The 18,196-nt window shown below is 48.2% G+C and overlaps 1 protein-coding gene across 1 annotated transcript in view; it reads right to left on the minus strand.

Moving 5' to 3' along the window:
- SLC22A16 (solute carrier family 22 member 16) overlaps positions 1-18,196 on the minus strand; it is a 58,704-nt gene continuing 40,508 nt past the window's right edge. Inside the window, exons 5-8 of the mRNA XM_069974843.1 lie at positions 17,844-17,971; positions 4,409-4,518; positions 4,107-4,206; positions 1-2,703 (exon numbers count right to left, since the gene is read on the minus strand). Coding sequence (XP_069830944.1) covers positions 2,482-2,703; positions 4,107-4,206; positions 4,409-4,518; positions 17,844-17,971 — 560 coding nt within the window. The 3' untranslated portion in view covers positions 1-2,481. The remainder of the gene's footprint in view (positions 2,704-4,106; positions 4,207-4,408; positions 4,519-17,843; positions 17,972-18,196) is intronic.

Genomic DNA, 18,196 nt, shown 5'->3' on the forward strand with positions numbered 1-18,196 from the left:
TCTTAGTATATAAATATGTGTGAGTGTCGGACTTGTAGAAATGTGTCCCACATACAGACTTTTTCATGAGGCATTTCAGACCCCAAAGAATTGGCAAAAGCAATGACCACCCATTACCTAATTGATATACCTAAATGATATAACATGATGACCTACAAACATTTTTTTTTGTCTGTGCCAGGTAAATAGTATTTATTACTTTATCACAATTCGAAACATTTTTGCTACCTGCTACCATATAATCAAACAATTAACATCAAAGGTAATTTAAACTAAATTTTAAACCACAAGACTAAAATGTTTAGTATCAGCTTATATGTCACGTTAGTATATATCTGATTGGTACATTTTTGTGCAACAAAAACAGAATGATCCCATTAAACCAGCAGCTATTTAAAGGGGAAGTCTGGGCAAAATCAATTTTAAGATAATGTTATTGCCCAACAAAATTTATGAAAATTACTAATAGACACTTATTATGGGAAACACACCTATAGTGCATTTTCCCTGCACTTACTACAGCATGGAGTGTTCAGTTCTCTGTAAAGTTGGTGACGTCATGTCACAGAAACTGTTGGCTCCTGCTGCTGCAGTCCATCCTGCCACCCCTGCACTCTGTCCACTAAAAGCATCACCCCCTCCATCCTCCCCCAGCTCCCTGCACCTCTCTCCATGCCAGCTCCTGCTGCTGCTGTCCCTGCTGTGGGTGTGGTGTCCCACCACAGGTATTTTTTGTCTCCCCTTTGCACCCCTCAAAAAGCTTCTCACTCTAGGTTAAGTGGTGATGAAGGTGTTCTATAGTTTCACCACTAGATGTCAGTGTCTTTTATATGTATATGTATTTCTTTGCAAGCACAGCTGAAGGTCCTAATGGGTTAGTGTCTTCTATGTACCATGTGTTCTTATTGTCCAATAGGAGGTGCTCTTTGCTTCCAACCTATTTCTTTCTTTCTTATGCACACACTCCTTCCCACCACTCACAGGGTAGATTACTTAGCCCCTGTAGGAAGTTAGTTACTTGGTGGATGAAGTACAGTCAGTTCTAGTTGGATTATCATGGGAGAAAGACACACAGAGCAAGTGTCCATGCTGCAGCCAAGCCAGGGCCTGACTTATGCCAGGACCTTTGTCCGGGACAAGAAGTCAGTTGAGTCTTAGACCCCAACGTGTACAGATGTAGCTAGAGATAACCAGTTTGTTTACTACTTACACTATATCTACTATGCAGTCCTAAACACTAAAAAGGGAGAAAAGTTTAGGAACATCCTGACCCACGCCGTAAACCAGTGTAAAAAGTGCAGGACAGTATCCTTATATACAAGAGGAACAAGCCTGGATAGGACAGAGCTACCAAGGAAGGTCTATGTATCCTATCTCGCAGTGCAGATTACTGGGATAACCCGGGAACTTAGCTTGACTCAGATAACCATGGCTGGAGCTTGTATCATCCTATTAGGACAGGTCACTCGATACAGTAGGGTACAAGGTGCTCAGACACAGTCTTCTGTACAAGTATTCTCTACAGTTCTGGCAGAGTACATTGCTACATTGGGTTGGAACTCCCTCAGCTGGCTCTTCTCCTCTACTCTCAACTTTCAAAGCACCCCTACAGCTACCTCTTTCTGCTCTACTTCTTCAAGCACCTCCTCAAGCACAAACAAGCTCAAGCACTAAAGTCTATGTGAAGATTTATCAATTTTACAAAAGACTGCACAATAAAGCTGTTCTATTTTTGATACCAATGGGACTCATCCTTTATACACACCAACACCCATACACACTAACCACACACCTCGGGTTATTTTTCCCCTGTCTGTGGGTGGCCGTACCAATAGTCCGGGTCTGTCAGTTACCACTCAAGACTACCGTGACAAGCGCCCAAGGGATCAAATACAACCTTACAATTTACCGACCATTGGGGATTACAGCCAGCCACAACACAAAGCAGGTACCAACACCACACCTGTGTGCTGGATTAGCACTGGCATCACGACAATACCACCTTTTGGCTGAGCTGATACAACCACCAGTAATGTCAACTGGTGGGTCACCACACTGGGACTTGGAGCAACTCCCAGCACCCTTCTCCAACTGGCAGAGGTAGCAGGGAGCAGTGGGCGCTGCTGCCGGACTAGCAGTAAGCAGGGCCACTGGCACTGGGACACGGGTGCTGGCGGTCTGGGGAAGGGTGTAGGGGGTGATTTTGCTCAGACTTCCCCTTTAAGGTAAATGTAGTAGCATATATAGCAGCTGTTATTGTTATTTCCTTTTTATTTATTTTTTTTGGTAGTGAGACGAGGGATAATATGACATTTTAGTAGATTGTCAAAATTCAAACTGTGTTTTGACCTTTTCAGTGAGCTCTCCAGTGATTCATTCAGTCTGGCTCAGCAAACTCTTAACACCATAGTGGCACCTATTCACTGACAACAGACATTGGTGTGCAGAAGGATTGCTGTTTGTCAGAATATATGAGAAGCTTTAGAATTTGTGCATCAGAGAGTCATCAGAGATGTCTGCACTGTTAGAGTCTAGTTTTTCCATCATAACACCATTAGTATTGGATAATGATTTCCTTTGACAATCTTCTATTTCCTCTTTATCTGTAGCATCTTCCATAGTGTTCATTAGCGGTTTTCCAAGTGTTTCAGGAAGCATAAGAGTTAAAAGACCAGTAATTAAGGCCATGATCCCAACAAGTAGCTGTGACAATAATAAAATCAAGGTTACTCACGTTTTGCCTAAAACAGCATGCAAAATTATTAGAGGGAAATTTATTGAGTAATATTCTCTTTGTTAGCCGAAGCAACAAATCACAGCTCAGATTTTATTGTTTTTATTGCCCTGGTAAGATGAAAGCTGAGCTCTGATTGGTTGCAATGGGCAACAAAGAGAATATTACTATAAGACAGCGCGATAACTCTCCCCTATAGTTTATTGGAGCGAGTTGCTTGCACCTCTTTCACTGTCTGTGTTATAATATATATATATATATATATATAATTGTGAGGACCCAAAACCGACATTACAGAATTATGTACATATTTGGCATTCTGCCGAAGCAGATGTGTAGAGAGGACAGCTTTGGGCAGCTTCAAGGTGTCTAATGCCATAGCTAATGCTACTCTTATCCATTAACCCCACCAATGCCCAGAGAGTCCAAAGTCCACTATATGCTAACAATTTTATGGGACATTGACTCCATAAACAAAGGGGACTATGGGCGCTGTGAGTGGCCTCTGAGTAGCAGATACACATATCAGCACAATTACACAGCTGTTCTATGTAGCCCCAGTAGCAGTCATAAACCTTTATTGTACTGATACATAATTATTATGGATGGACATCTAAATGGCGACTCTTATAAAAAAAACAAAAACAAATACTTATCCTGACTAATTTTACATACATATTATTTAAGTAATGTTTTCGGCACTCCCCTATTTCCCTTTTCAATGCTATTTTTGCTGGGGGGTATAGCTATAGATTCCAGTATACTCTACAAACACGCATACCTTGATCACCTGTATGTAAGTGCACTGTGCAGACATATATAGTCTGCTGAGCCTGTATAGCACTGGTACTGTATCTACCTTTTTGTGGTCACTGTATAGGGGAATATTGATCAGTATATAGTGATCAGCATATTTTATTCAGTAACAGAATAGTGGTATTCACTATGCTCTAGTGCTTAACTTGAGTAACAAATCCCAGACTCCACTCAGCCAGGCGGGACACCGTTGCAGCTGGTGATTGGCTGAGCGGTGATAGTGAGGGTACAAAACCACTTGACGTATTTGCTGCGTGAATCAGTCTTAAAAATAAGCAGGCAAAACGCAGGTTGGCTTTATACAATTGTTCTGCGTTAAAATACGCAGTTGTGTATTTTTGAAGCGTGAAGCTACATGCGTTTTTCGCACAGGTTGTTAACAACTGATGCTTTGCTAACAACAAGCTTCACGCTTCAAAAATACGCAATTGCGTATTTTAACGCAGAACAATTGTATAAAGCCAACCTGCGTTTTGCCTGCTTATTTTTAAGACTGATTCATGCAGCAAATACGTCAAGTGGGTTTGTACCCTAAAGGTAGAAATAACAGACGTACCTGTGGCATGAATATCCATACTTCTGTAAGGTAAACACAGAATGGAGCAACCACGCTACCAATCCGACACATCATACTTCCACTGCCAACAGCCAAGGACCTATCATTGCAAGAAAGTGAAGAACTCAAATTAGCACTTGACCAATAAATGTTCTAAATAAGGGCCCTTTCACATGGCCCGACCTAGCCCTGTAAAGCCTTTATAAGGCTCAATCACAGCTGGAGGGGCCTGCGTTTGACACCTGTGCTTTAGAATCTAAATAGTTATACTTTATAACCTGCATCAACGCATTAAATCTTACCGTATGACTGTTGGATACAGTTCAGCTGTGTATAGGTAAATTAATCCAAATGCAATACCTATTGAAAATTTCCCGGCCATGCTCATAACAATGGTTATTGTACTGTAGTCCTGTAATACAAACAAATAGATTAGCCTGACAGATATGTGCTAAAATGTGGAGTTTTGTAAAAACATTGTTTAGTACTCTAGTGCTTAGAAAGCCAATTCTTTTGCCATACTGTTCTGTGTCCCAGATTTATTTGGTAGAAGAAATCTACACAGTTTGATTGATCCTGCTGTTCTTCTTTTAAAGGGGTACTCCGGGCCAGGGGGGGGGGATTTTTGAGGATCGCCGGGGAGGGGGTGAAAATTAAAGCCGAAGGTCACTTACCTCCCCCGTTCTAGCGCCGGTGTCCGGATCGCGCCGCCCGGTACTCCCGTCCCGCGTCCACTTCCTGGTCAGAGCTGCCACATGAGACGTGACGTCTCAGGGCAGCTCTGCCATTCAGCGGCCGAGGCGGGACTCCGCTACAGCCGCTGATTGGCAGAACTGCCTTGAGATATCACGCCTCATGCCGCGGGACGGGAGTACCAGGTGGTGCGATCCGGGCACCGGCACTGGAACGGAGGAGGTAAGTGACCCCTGGCTTCAATTTTCACCCCCTCCCCGGCGATTCTCAAAAATCCCCCCCCGGCCCGGAGTACCCCTTTAAGACACAATTGGATAGCTGTTTGGGTATAAGCAAGCTGTACCTTTCCTGGAGCTGATGTCGTTTGCCAACTTTTAAAATCTCTTTATTTATTTCTCAGCCAAGTGTTAAGGAGGGCAGGCTGAACTGCTCAAATGCCCCATCCTGGCTTTCCTCATTGGTTGCCCTCTCCTCCTAGCTCCTCCTTGAGATAGCCCAGTATGTCAATCAAGGTGGAGCTGGGAGACAGGGCCAGCTATAGGATAGATGGTGCACTGTACATTAAAGCATTAAAAAACGTGATTCAGACAACATTTCTACATGTAGAGAAATGCATGTGGCCGAAACCAAGCTCCCCAAGATGGGGCGTCTTCAGGTTTAGCACCTAGGGCAGCAGCTATTAATGCGGCCCTGCCCTGTGCAAAACTTTTCTTTACCCCCACCAACACCCGCACCCATAGGCTTCTGCTGAGACCCCCTAAAAGTGACATACAGCTCCTACAAAGCCGTCAGCCTTCCACCCCTCCAGATGACATCCACCACCTAACCCCCCAGCCATATAAACAACTACCCGATCCCCCCCAGCCCCCCAGCCATACAAACAAGTTTGCAACCCCCCAGCCATGCAAACAACTACCCAACCCTACCCGCTATACAAAAAACTACCCGAACCCCCCTCAGCCCCTAGTCAAACAACTACCCAACCCCCTCAGCCATACAAACTACCACCCGACCCCCCCAGCTAAACAAATAACTACTGATCCTCCCCAGCCATATAAGCAAGTACCTCCCCCCCCCCAGCCATACAAACAACTATTCAACCACCCGCTCCAGCCATATAAATAACTACCCCCACCCCGCTTAAGTGTTCTTGCCCAAACGCAGGGGGACACAAGGGGCGCAAGTCAAGCCAATCAGAAAAGCGATGTGCAGTGAGGGTGATGTCATGATGTGGTGCAGCGTAGGAGAGGGTAAGGGACCCAACCAGACTGCGGCCAGGGCACTCCGGCAAACAGACCGCACACCTAACTTAGAAATTTCTAGTGTTGTCTGCTGGATCACCCCCCTTCCCCAAGCACAGGTCGCACACCCCAAAGGCCGGCCATGCTGGGAGGTAAGGGCAAAATCAACCATAGTTGAAGCACAAGAATCTCTATGGATTGGCTATTATTAAATTCCTTACTCCTTGACTGTCCAGTAGTTTATTGGTATTGTAAGAGAGGCATGGTTTGGGAGCACAGATATCTGCCACTGAAGTGGTTAAACTGTGTCTGGTAAGCCCTGGGTGTGTCTCTGGGAACCAAGGGGCTAACCCAGACACAGATAAAGCAGGATTGATAGCCTGGTTGTCTGTGTTGGCCATAGCTAACATAGACAGATTGTAAAAATATGTACTGGGACCTGCTTTTTCTGGAGTGAGTGAGGTTGGCAGTGGGACGCTCACTCCACCCGGGCTTCGGTCCTGGGCTTCCATAGCCCACAGCTGGGGGTCATCAGGGCCTTAAAAAGAAGCTCACTGCAGTGCTGAGTGTGGCCATACCTGGAGAACTGTCTGCTGGAATACTGAAGGTATTGCATGGGCCACACCATTCTTTGTTATTTGTACCCGTGGGCTGGATAGCTGGTCCCATGTACTGTATAGTCAGGGATTGGTTATGTACTAGTAAGTGCTCAGCCGAGCAGGGTTTATTTGTGTATTTAAGCCTTTGTTAAGGTTTGCTTTGTGTTTTGACGCTAAGTGTGAAATAAAAACACTTAAATTGGACGTTACCCTGTCTGTGTCCCTGCTTACTGCACTGCTACCTAGGATCGACCAGAGCTATTCCCCACATATGGTGGCTCGGAGCGGGCATGGTGCAGTGAAGCATACACTTGTTGCATGTCCTGGCTTTCAACAGCGCTGAAGCAAAAAGCCACAACCATGGAGGAGCTGATTAAGCAGCTGGTTCAGTCCAACTTACAGCAGCAAGAAACTAACAGACTGCTAGCACAGCAGATGACAGCACTAGCGGCTGCACAACAAAAGCTGGGTGCAGCGATGCCGGAACATGACGCCAGGAGGGAAGTCCGGAAAGCCATGACAAAGATGACGTCCGAGGATGACGTAGAGGCATTCCTGATGGGCTTCAAAAGATTGGCCACCCGCGAAAGGCTGCCGCAGCAATACTGGGCTGAGGTGTTGACGCCCTTCCTCATCGCAGAGCCATAGCAGGCCTACTTTGACCTAAGCGAGCAGGAAGCCCGGGATTATGCCACGGTGAAAGCAGAGATCTTAGCCCGCTTAGGAGTTGATCTACACCTTCGGGCTCAAAGAGTCCATAGCTGGGGGTACCAAGAGGCGTTACCACCCAGGGCCCAGATGCACCACCTCATCCACCTGGTCCGCAAGTGGCTTCAGCCGGAGACATCAACCCCAGCCCAGATGGTGGAGAAAGTTGTCTTGGACCGCTTTCTGAGGGCCTTGCCGAGGGAGATACAGCAGTGGGTGGGGCATGGGGACCCAACTGATGCTAATGCTCTGGTGGGGATGGTGGAGAGGTACTGGGCTACCCAAGCTCTGACGAAGAAGGCCTCTCAGTCCCCGGCCAACCCCAAAGGCCCATGGTATCTGCTAGTTCCCGGGCAAGATCAAATCCCTATGTCCGGGAGATACCCCAGGGGAGGAGGAGGGGGGAGGCTCCCATCTGTTGGTCCTGCCAGGAGCCTGGCCATATTGCAGCCAATTGCCCCCACGTAACTAAGCCTATGGACTGCAGCTCTGCATGGAGGGTGTCCCTTTCTGCAGCCCCGGTTTTTACGGCTGCCATTCCAGGCTCTGTCGATGAGTGCCACCTATGCCAGGTGACGGTAGCAGGGCGCCAGTTCCTGGCCCTGCTGGACTCTGGAAGTCGGGTGACACTAATTAATGGGTCCCATATCGACCCTGGGTCTGTAACGGGCCACACAGTAGGGGTCCTGTGTATTCATGGAGATGTAAAAGTCTATCCCACCGTGGCTGTTGCCATCCAGACCTCCTGTGGAGAGAGACAACATGAGGTAGGGGTTGTCATGAACTTTCCCCATGACCTTATTTTGGGACGGGACTTCCCCTTGTTCTTGACTCAAAGGCGGAGAAATCAAAGGTCGGGGAGCCCACCGCCTAGAGTACCCCCCAAACAGAAAGGACAAGACCTAGACCCTGAGCCCAATGACCCAGACTCTGGGGTACCTGCCGTAGGGGTGACCTGTGAAGAAAATAATGTTAATTCTGTATTTCCCCTAGAGGTAAGACTGAGGTAAGACTGGCAGGTGAGACTGAGGGGTCAGTGACCGGGCCACAGTTGTCGGATTTGGAGGTATCCTGTGACAACTTTGGCACCGCACAGCTCCAGGACCCCACACTGGTCCGGGCCAGGGAAAATGTTGTGGTAGTGAATGGGGTGCCACAGCACACCAATGCTGATGAAATATTTCCCCACTTTATGGTTGACCAAGACCTACTATAACGAGTTGATAAGTTGCGGGGTGAGACCTGTGAGCAATTGCTGGCACCACAGCCTTATCGCCAAACGGTTCTGATGTTGGCTCATAAACGTGCTTGGTGGACACCTAGGGACCACAAAAACGCTGGATCGCATCTTGCAGCGATTCTATTGGCCAGGGGTATACGGTGAGTTTAAACGTTACTGTGAGTCATGCCCCGAATGTCAATTACATGCACCCATGGGACATTTTCGAAATCCGCTGGTACCTCTACCCATCATCGAGGTCCCATTTGAAAGGATCGCCATGGACTTGGTAGGTGCATTGGTTAGGTCTGCTCGGGGGCACCAGCATATACTGGTAGTAATGGACTATGCTACCCGTTATCCCGAGGCCATCCCACTGCGGCACACATCGGCAAAGCTGATAGCCAAGGAGCTATTTGCCATGTTTTGCCGAGTGGGACTACCCAAGGAAATCCTTACGGATTAGGGTACCCCTTTCATGTCCAAAGTCACCAGGGAACTGTGTAAACTCTTCAACATAAAACGGCTACGCACGTCTGTATACCATCCTCAGACAGACGGACTAGTAGAAAGGTTTAATAAAACCTTAAAGAGTATGCTGAAAAAGGTGGTGGACAAGGATGGGAGGGACTGGGATGTAATGTTACCCTATTTAATGTTTGCCATTCGGGAGGTACCACAGGCCTCTACTGGGTTTTCTCCCTTTGAGTTGATCTATGGCAGACATCCCAGAGGCCTGTTGGATATTGCAAAGGAGACTTGGGAGCAGGAACCCACCCCACACAAAAGTATTATAGACCACATTGCTGGTATGCAGGACAGGATGGCGAACATTGTGCCCATTGTTAAGGAGCACATGGAGGCTGCTCAAAGGGCTCAAAGCCGGGTCTACAACAGGTCCGCCACAGTAAGGACCTTTAACTCAGGCGACCGGGTTTTGGTTCTAATTCCCACCGTGGAAACCAAATTTTTTGCCAAGTGGCAGGGACCCTATGAGATAATCGAGAAGGTGGGGGAAGTTAACTACAGGGTACGTCAGCCTGGTAGGAGGAAGCCCGAGCAGGTGTACCATGTCAATTTGCTGAAAGCTAGGAAGGACAGGGAGAGTCTGCTTACAGAAAGGTCTCCAGCTAATTTCCCTTCTCTACTACCCCCTAAGGCTACAGTTACGCCTGCGGTGGCCGGTGCGGAGGTGACAATTTCGGAAACCCTTACAAAAGGACAACGCCAAGAGGCTAGGGAATTTGTAGCCAGGAATACAGACGTGTTTTCGGAATTACCTGGGCACATGTCTGTAATCAAGCATGACATTGTCACAGAGCCAGGGGTAAAGATTCGTCTAAGACCATACCGAGTCCCTGAGGCACGTCGGCAGGCCATTGCAGAAGAGGTACGGAACATACTACAGTTAGGAGTCATAGAAGAGTCCACAAGTGAATGGGCCAGTCCCATTGTTCTGATTCCCAAACCAGATGGGACTCTTCGTTTTTGTAACGATTTTAGAAAGTTAAACGAAGTTTACAAATTTGACGCCTATCCCATGCCACGTGTAGACGAGCTTATTGAAAGACTGGAAAGCGCTTGGTATTTCACTACGCTTGATCTCACCAAGGGATACTGGCAAGTACCCCTAACTGAGAGCGCTAAAGAAAAGACAGCCTTAATCACCCCTGAGGGTCTTTTCCACTATGTTGTGTTACCGTTCGGACTTCACGGGGCCCCCGCAACGTTCCAACGCCTAGTGGACATAGTGCTGAAGCCTCACAGGAGATACGCATCAGCATATCTGGATGATATTATCATCTTCAGCTATGGCTGGGAGAGTCACTTGGCCAAAGTACAGGCCAAAGTGGACTCTCTAAGGGCAGCTGGCCTCACTGCAAACCCCAAAAAGTGTGCTGTTGGGATGGAGGAGACGCGCTACTTGGGGTATGTGATTGGACGAGGTGTAATTAAGCCCCAGGTCAACAAGGTCTATGCTATCCAGGGATGGCCTCAACCTGTGAGCACCAAACAGGTCAGGGCATTCTTGGGCATTGTTGGGTATTAAAAGGCGGTTTATACCCAACTTCGCCACAGTGTCCGCTCCCCTGACCGACCTTTTGAAAGGTAAAGGGTCAGTCATGGTGCGGTGGAATGCAAAAGCAGAAAGCGCTTTTCAGGCTTTGAAGTTGGCGTTGTGTGGATCCCCCGTCCTCATTACGCCAAGCTTCAAGAAAGAATTTATTGTGCAGACGGATGCATCAGAGGTAGGGCTGGGAGCTGTTCTGTTACAGGAGGTGAACGGAGAGGAGCATCCCGTTACCTACCTGAGCAGAAAACTCACACCAGCCGAGAAAAATTACAGCATCGTAGAAAGGGAATGTCTGGCGATAAAGTGGGCCTTAGAGGCACTAAGATATTACTTGTTGGGGCGACGGTTCCGTCTGATAACTGACCACTCACACCTCACTTGTCCAAAGAGAGAAATGCCAGAGTCACAAGGTGGTTCTTGTCTCTGCAAAATTTTAGTTTTTCAGTGGAGCATCGAGCCGGGAGACTGCAAGGCAGATGTCAGGAGTTTGCCCCAGTGGGTCTAAACTGAGGGGGAGGGAATGTAAGAGAGGCATGGTTTGGGAGCACAGATATCTGCCCCTGAAGTGGTTAAACTGTGTCTGGTAAGCCCTGGGTGTGTCTCTGGGAACCAAGGGGTTAACCCAGACACAGGTAAAGCAGGATTGATAGCCTGGTTGTCTGTGTTGGCCATAGCTAACATAGACAGATTGTAAAAATATGTACTGGGACCTGCTTTTTCTGGAGTGAGTGAGGTTGGCAGTGGGACGCTCACTCCACCTGGGCTTTGGTCCTGGGCTTCCATAGCCCACAGCTGGGGGTCATCATGGCCTTAAAATGAAGCTCACTGCAGTGCTGAGTGTGGCCATACCTGGAGAACTGTCTGCTGGAATACGGAAGGTATTGCATGGGCCACACCATTCTTTGTTATTTGTACCCGTGGGCTGGATAGCTGGTCCCATGTATAGTCAGGGATTGGTTATGTACTAGTAAGTGCTCAGCCGAGCAGGGTTTATTTGTGTATTTAAGCCTTTGTTAAGGTTTGCTTTGTGTTTTGACGCTAAGTGTGAAATAAAAACACTTAAATTGGACGTTACCCTGTCTGTGTCCCTGCTTACTGCACTGCTACCTAGGATCGACCAGAGCTATTCCCCACATATGGTGGCTCGGAGCGGGCATGGTGCAGTGAAGCATACACTTGTTGCATGTCCTGGCTTTCAACAGCGCTGAAGCAAAAAGCCACAACCATGGAGGAGCTGATTAAGCAGCTGGTTCAGTCCAACTTACAGCAGCAAGAAACTAACAGACTGCTAGCACAGCAGATGACAGCACTAGCGGCTGCACAACAAAAGCTGGGTGCAGCGATGCCGGAACATGACGCCAGGAGGGAAGTCCGGAAAGCCATGACAAAGATGACGTCCGAGGATGACGTAGAGGCATTCCTGATGGGCTTCAAAAGATTGGCCACCCGCGAAAGGCTGCCGCAGCAATACTGGGCTGAGGTGTTGACGCCCTTCCTCATCGCAGAGCCATAGCAGGCCTACTTTGACCTAAGCGAGCAGGAAGCCCGGGATTATGCCACGGTGAAAGCAGAGATCTTAGCCCGCTTAGGAGTTGATCTACACCTTCGGGCTCAAAGAGTCCATAGCTGGGGGTACCAAGAGGCGTTACCACCCAGGGCCCAGATGCACCACCTCATCCACCTGGTCCGCAAGTGGCTTCAGCCGGAGACATCAACCCCAGCCCAGATGGTGGAGAAAGTTGTCTTGGACCGCTTTCTGAGGGCCTTGCCGAGGGAGATACAGCAGTGGGTGGGGCATGGGGACCCAACTGATGCTAATGCTCTGGTGGGGATGGTGGAGAGGTACTGGGCTACCCAAGCTCTGACGAAGAAGGCCTCTCAGTCCCCGGCCAACCCCAAAGGCCCATGGTATCTGCTAGTTCCCGGGCAAGATCAAATCCCTATGTCCGGGAGATACCCCAGGGGAGGAGGAGGGGGGAGGCTCCCATCTGTTGGTCCTGCCAGGAGCCTGGCCATATTGCAGCCAATTGCCCCCACGTAACTAAGCCTATGGACTGCAGCTCTGCATGGAGGGTGTCCCTTTCTGCAGCCCCGGTTTTTACGGCTGCCATTCCAGGCTCTGTCGATGAGTGCCACCTATGCCAGGTGACGGTAGCAGGGCGCCAGTTCCTGGCCCTGCTGGACTCTGGAAGTCGGGTGACACTAATTAATGGGTCCCATATCGACCCTGGGTCTGTAACGGGCCACACAGTAGGGGTCCTGTGTATTCATGGAGATGTAAAAGTCTATCCCACCGTGGCTGTTGCCATCCAGACCTCCTGTGGAGAGAGACAACATGAGGTAGGGGTTGTCATGAACTTTCCCCATGACCTTATTTTGGGACGGGACTTCCCCTTGTTCTTGACTCAAAGGCGGAGAAATCAAAGGTCGGGGAGCCCACCGCCTAGAGTACCCCCCAAACAGAAAGGACAAGACCTAGACCCTGAGCCCAATGACCCAGACTCTGGGGTACCTGCCGTAGGGGTGACCTGTGAAGAAAATAATGTTAATTCTGTATTTCCCCTAGAGGTAAGACTGAGGTAAGACTGGCAGGTGAGACTGAGGGGTCAGTGACCGGGCCACAGTTGTCGGATTTGGAGGTATCCTGTGACAACTTTGGCACCGCACAGCTCCAGGACCCCACACTGGTCCGGGCCAGGGAAAATGTTGTGGTAGTGAATGGGGTGCCACAGCACACCAATGCTGATGAAATATTTCCCCACTTTATGGTTGACCAAGACCTACTATAACGAGTTGATAAGTTGCGGGGTGAGACCTGTGAGCAATTGCTGGCACCACAGCCTTATCGCCAAACGGTTCTGATGTTGGCTCATAAACGTGCTTGGTGGACACCTAGGGACCACAAAAACGCTGGATCGCATCTTGCAGCGATTCTATTGGCCAGGGGTATACGGTGAGTTTAAACGTTACTGTGAGTCATGCCCCGAATGTCAATTACATGCACCCATGGGACATTTTCGAAATCCGCTGGTACCTCTACCCATCATCGAGGTCCCATTTGAAAGGATCGCCATGGACTTGGTAGGTGCATTGGTTAGGTCTGCTCGGGGGCACCAGCATATACTGGTAGTAATGGACTATGCTACCCGTTATCCCGAGGCCATCCCACTGCGGCACACATCGGCAAAGCTGATAGCCAAGGAGCTATTTGCCATGTTTTGCCGAGTGGGACTACCCAAGGAAATCCTTACGGATTAGGGTACCCCTTTCATGTCCAAAGTCACCAGGGAACTGTGTAAACTCTTCAACATAAAACGGCTACGCACGTCTGTATACCATCCTCAGACAGACGGACTAGTAGAAAGGTTTAATAAAACCTTAAAGAGTATGCTGAAAAAGGTGGTGGACAAGGATGGGAGGGACTGGGATGTAATGTTACCCTATTTAATGTTTGCCATTCGGGAGGTACCACAGGCCTCTACTGGGTTTTCTCCCTTTGAGTTGATCTATGGCAGACATCCCAGAGGCCTGTTGGATATTGCAAAGGAGACTTGGGAGCAGGAACCCACCCCACACAAAAGTATTATAGACCACATTGCTGGTATGCAGGACAGGATGGCGAACATTGTGCCCATTGTTAAGGAGCACATGGAGGCTGCTCAAAGGGCTCAAAGCCGGGTCTACAACAGGTCCGCCACAGTAAGGACCTTTAACTCAGGCGACCGGGTTTTGGTTCTAATTCCCACCGTGGAAACCAAATTTTTTGCCAAGTGGCAGGGACCCTATGAGATAATCGAGAAGGTGGGGGAAGTTAACTACAGGGTACGTCAGCCTGGTAGGAGGAAGCCCGAGCAGGTGTACCATGTCAATTTGCTGAAAGCTAGGAAGGACAGGGAGAGTCTGCTTACAGAAAGGTCTCCAGCTAATTTCCCTTCTCTACTACCCCCTAAGGCTACAGTTACGCCTGCGGTGGCCGGTGCGGAGGTGACAATTTCGGAAACCCTTACAAAAGGACAACGCCAAGAGGCTAGGGAATTTGTAGCCAGGAATACAGACGTGTTTTCGGAATTACCTGGGCACATGTCTGTAATCAAGCATGACATTGTCACAGAGCCAGGGGTAAAGATTCGTCTAAGACCATACCGAGTCCCTGAGGCACGTCGGCAGGCCATTGCAGAAGAGGTACGGAACATACTACAGTTAGGAGTCATAGAAGAGTCCACAAGTGAATGGGCCAGTCCCATTGTTCTGATTCCCAAACCAGATGGGACTCTTCGTTTTTGTAACGATTTTAGAAAGTTAAACGAAGTTTACAAATTTGACGCCTATCCCATGCCACGTGTAGACGAGCTTATTGAAAGACTGGAAAGCGCTTGGTATTTCACTACGCTTGATCTCACCAAGGGATACTGGCAAGTACCCCTAACTGAGAGCGCTAAAGAAAAGACAGCCTTAATCACCCCTGAGGGTCTTTTCCACTATGTTGTGTTACCGTTCGGACTTCACGGGGCCCCCGCAACGTTCCAACGCCTAGTGGACATAGTGCTGAAGCCTCACAGGAGATACGCATCAGCATATCTGGATGATATTATCATCTTCAGCTATGGCTGGGAGAGTCACTTGGCCAAAGTACAGGCCAAAGTGGACTCTCTAAGGGCAGCTGGCCTCACTGCAAACCCCAAAAAGTGTGCTGTTGGGATGGAGGAGACGCGCTACTTGGGGTATGTGATTGGACGAGGTGTAATTAAGCCCCAGGTCAACAAGGTCTATGCTATCCAGGGATGGCCTCAACCTGTGAGCACCAAACAGGTCAGGGCATTCTTGGGCATTGTTGGGTATTAAAAGGCGGTTTATACCCAACTTCGCCACAGTGTCCGCTCCCCTGACCGACCTTTTGAAAGGTAAAGGGTCAGTCATGGTGCGGTGGAATGCAAAAGCAGAAAGCGCTTTTCAGGCTTTGAAGTTGGCGTTGTGTGGATCCCCCGTCCTCATTACGCCAAGCTTCAAGAAAGAATTTATTGTGCAGACGGAAGCATCAGAGGTAGGGCTGGGAGCTGTTCTGTTACAGGAGGTGAACGGAGAGGAGCATCCCGTTACCTACCTGAGCAGAAAACTCACACCAGCCGAGAAAAATTACAGCATCGTAGAAAGGGAATGTCTGGCGATAAAGTGGGCCTTAGAGGCACTAAGATATTACTTGTTGGGGCGACGGTTCCGTCTGATAACTGACCACTCACCCCTCACTTGTCCAAAGAGAGAAATGCCAGAGTCACAAGGTGGTTCTTGTCTCTGCAAAATTTTAGTTTTTCAGTGGAGCATCGAGCCGGGAGACTGCAAGGCAGATGTCAGGAGTTTGCCCCAGTGGGTCTAAACTGAGGGGGAGGGAATGTAAGAGAGGCATGGTTTGGGAGCACAGATATCTGCCCCTGAAGTGGTTAAACTGTGTCTGGTAAGCCCTGGGTGTGTCTCTGGGAACCAAGGGGTTAACCCAGACACAGGTAAAGCAGGATTGATAGCCTGGTTGTCTGTGTTGGCCATAGCTAACATAGACAGATTGTAAAAATATGTACTGGGACCTGCTTTTTCTGGAGTGAGTGAGGTTGGCAGTGGGACGCTCACTCCACCTGGGCTTTGGTCCTGGGCTTCCATAGCCCACAGCTGGGGGTCATCATGGCCTTAAAATGAAGCTCACTGCAGTGCTGAGTGTGGCCATACCTGGAGAACTGTCTGCTGGAATACGGAAGGTATTGCATGGGCCACACCATTCTTTGTTATTTGTACCCGTGGGCTGGATAGCTGGTCCCATGTATAGTCAGGGATTGGTTATGTACTAGTAAGTGCTCAGCCGAGCAGGGTTTATTTGTGTTTAAGCCTTTGTTACGGTTTGCTTTGTGTTTTGACGCTAAGTGTGAAATAAAAACACTTAAATTGGACGTTACCCTGTCTGTGTCCCTGCTTACTGCACTGCTACCTAGGATCGACCAGAGCTATTCCCCACAGTATATACTATACACTAACCATGTAAATTAGTGTTAATAACTTTTTTCACTTTCGTTTTATTTAGCAATGATAGATATACAGCACATGCTAGCCATAACAATTAAAGGGTATTCCAATCTCAACTAACATAGTTAAAGTTGTAGGGCTTGTCAAGTTAAAGGGGAACGCAGGTAGACAAATCTAATGTGCTGAAATGCCCCTACTGCACACCGAGGAGGAAGGAATGCGCCGGTGGTTAGTCTTTTGCTCCACAATCCAGTAAAATCGTTAGGAGCACTGGGGCATCAGTTAGGAGCACTGCCCGTCCCTATAGCGCCGATCCGACCCACCCCTGGTCGGCCTGCTTAATTCATTATAATTAGAAAGGGGACGCCCGTCCATGGGGCGATCTGCGCAATGGGGGAGGGCAGTCTCACCGGACTGTGGAGCAAAAGACTAACTGCACAGCACAAAAAGTCTCAGTGGGGAGAACCATCTTGAAAATTAGGATTATGTATGAGGGATAGAAATGGTGAATATTGAGGGTGTAGTCCCTTAACCTGTGTCCTTTTCTGCCATGCTTGCCATGTCGTTATCAACGAGGGGTTGAGTCTGTAAGATTCAGGAATGGTATGGAAGGGCTGATGTAGAAGGTTAAACTAGGGAAAGCCGGGAGAGAAATTATTGGTCACATATTTTATCTCTAAAGTAGTAAGTGTGGTACAGTCAATCCCATTGAGTTTGGGCTGTTTTAAAAGAAGAAATGGGATTCTCGACCTACGGACAGGTATGGATAAAATGTTTATAGTTTTATATGCACCAGCAGCAATATATTAAAAAGTCCAACCTTTAAGGGCATGTTCACATTGAGGAATCCGGTCGGATCACCTGCCGTGAATTTCTCAGCTCGCCCCTACTCACGGCTGCAAGCATCTCCACCCATTCCATAGACTCCATTCTATAGTCAGGCAGATTCCGCTGTCTGTCCAAAGAATAAACCTGTTTGTTCTTTGGACGGATGGCGGATTCCAGAAGGCGGAATCTGCACAAAGTAAAGATAGGTGTTGCTGTGAGGAATCTGGTGGTGAAGGTTAACTATGCCATGTAATAAGGGGTAGTAAGCATTTTGAGGGGAAAAAAAGGTGAATTAGAAATATCTTTCAACAGTGCCAAAAATAATACAGCAGCATTTTTATGGGGAGGGAAAGGAATAACATGTATTACCTCTGGAATGATCATAATCACTCCACAAATGACAGCACTGAGTAAAAGGAATGGAGCCAGTGTATTTCTTCTGCCAAGTTTGTCCATACCAAGACAGCAGACGATATACGATGGAATCTCCACAGCGCCTATAAAATAATATTCCTCAATTATTTCATTACTCAGCTGTATATGCTTAAATAATAACATATTAGAAATGAAGCTGCACATAGAAAATACTGTATAAAGTGAATGTACCACCAGGTACATCGCTATGGGCTTTTTACACTAACAGGATGGCCCCGGGATGCCGTTCCCATGGTCCTTTTTTTGAACCACTGTCAGGTTCCCACGCACGGCGCTGGTCTATTCCC

The sequence above is a fragment of the Dendropsophus ebraccatus genome, chromosome 6 (assembly GCF_027789765.1).
Source record: "Dendropsophus ebraccatus isolate aDenEbr1 chromosome 6, aDenEbr1.pat, whole genome shotgun sequence".
In the NCBI taxonomy this organism is placed as follows: domain Eukaryota; kingdom Metazoa; phylum Chordata; class Amphibia; order Anura; family Hylidae; genus Dendropsophus; species Dendropsophus ebraccatus.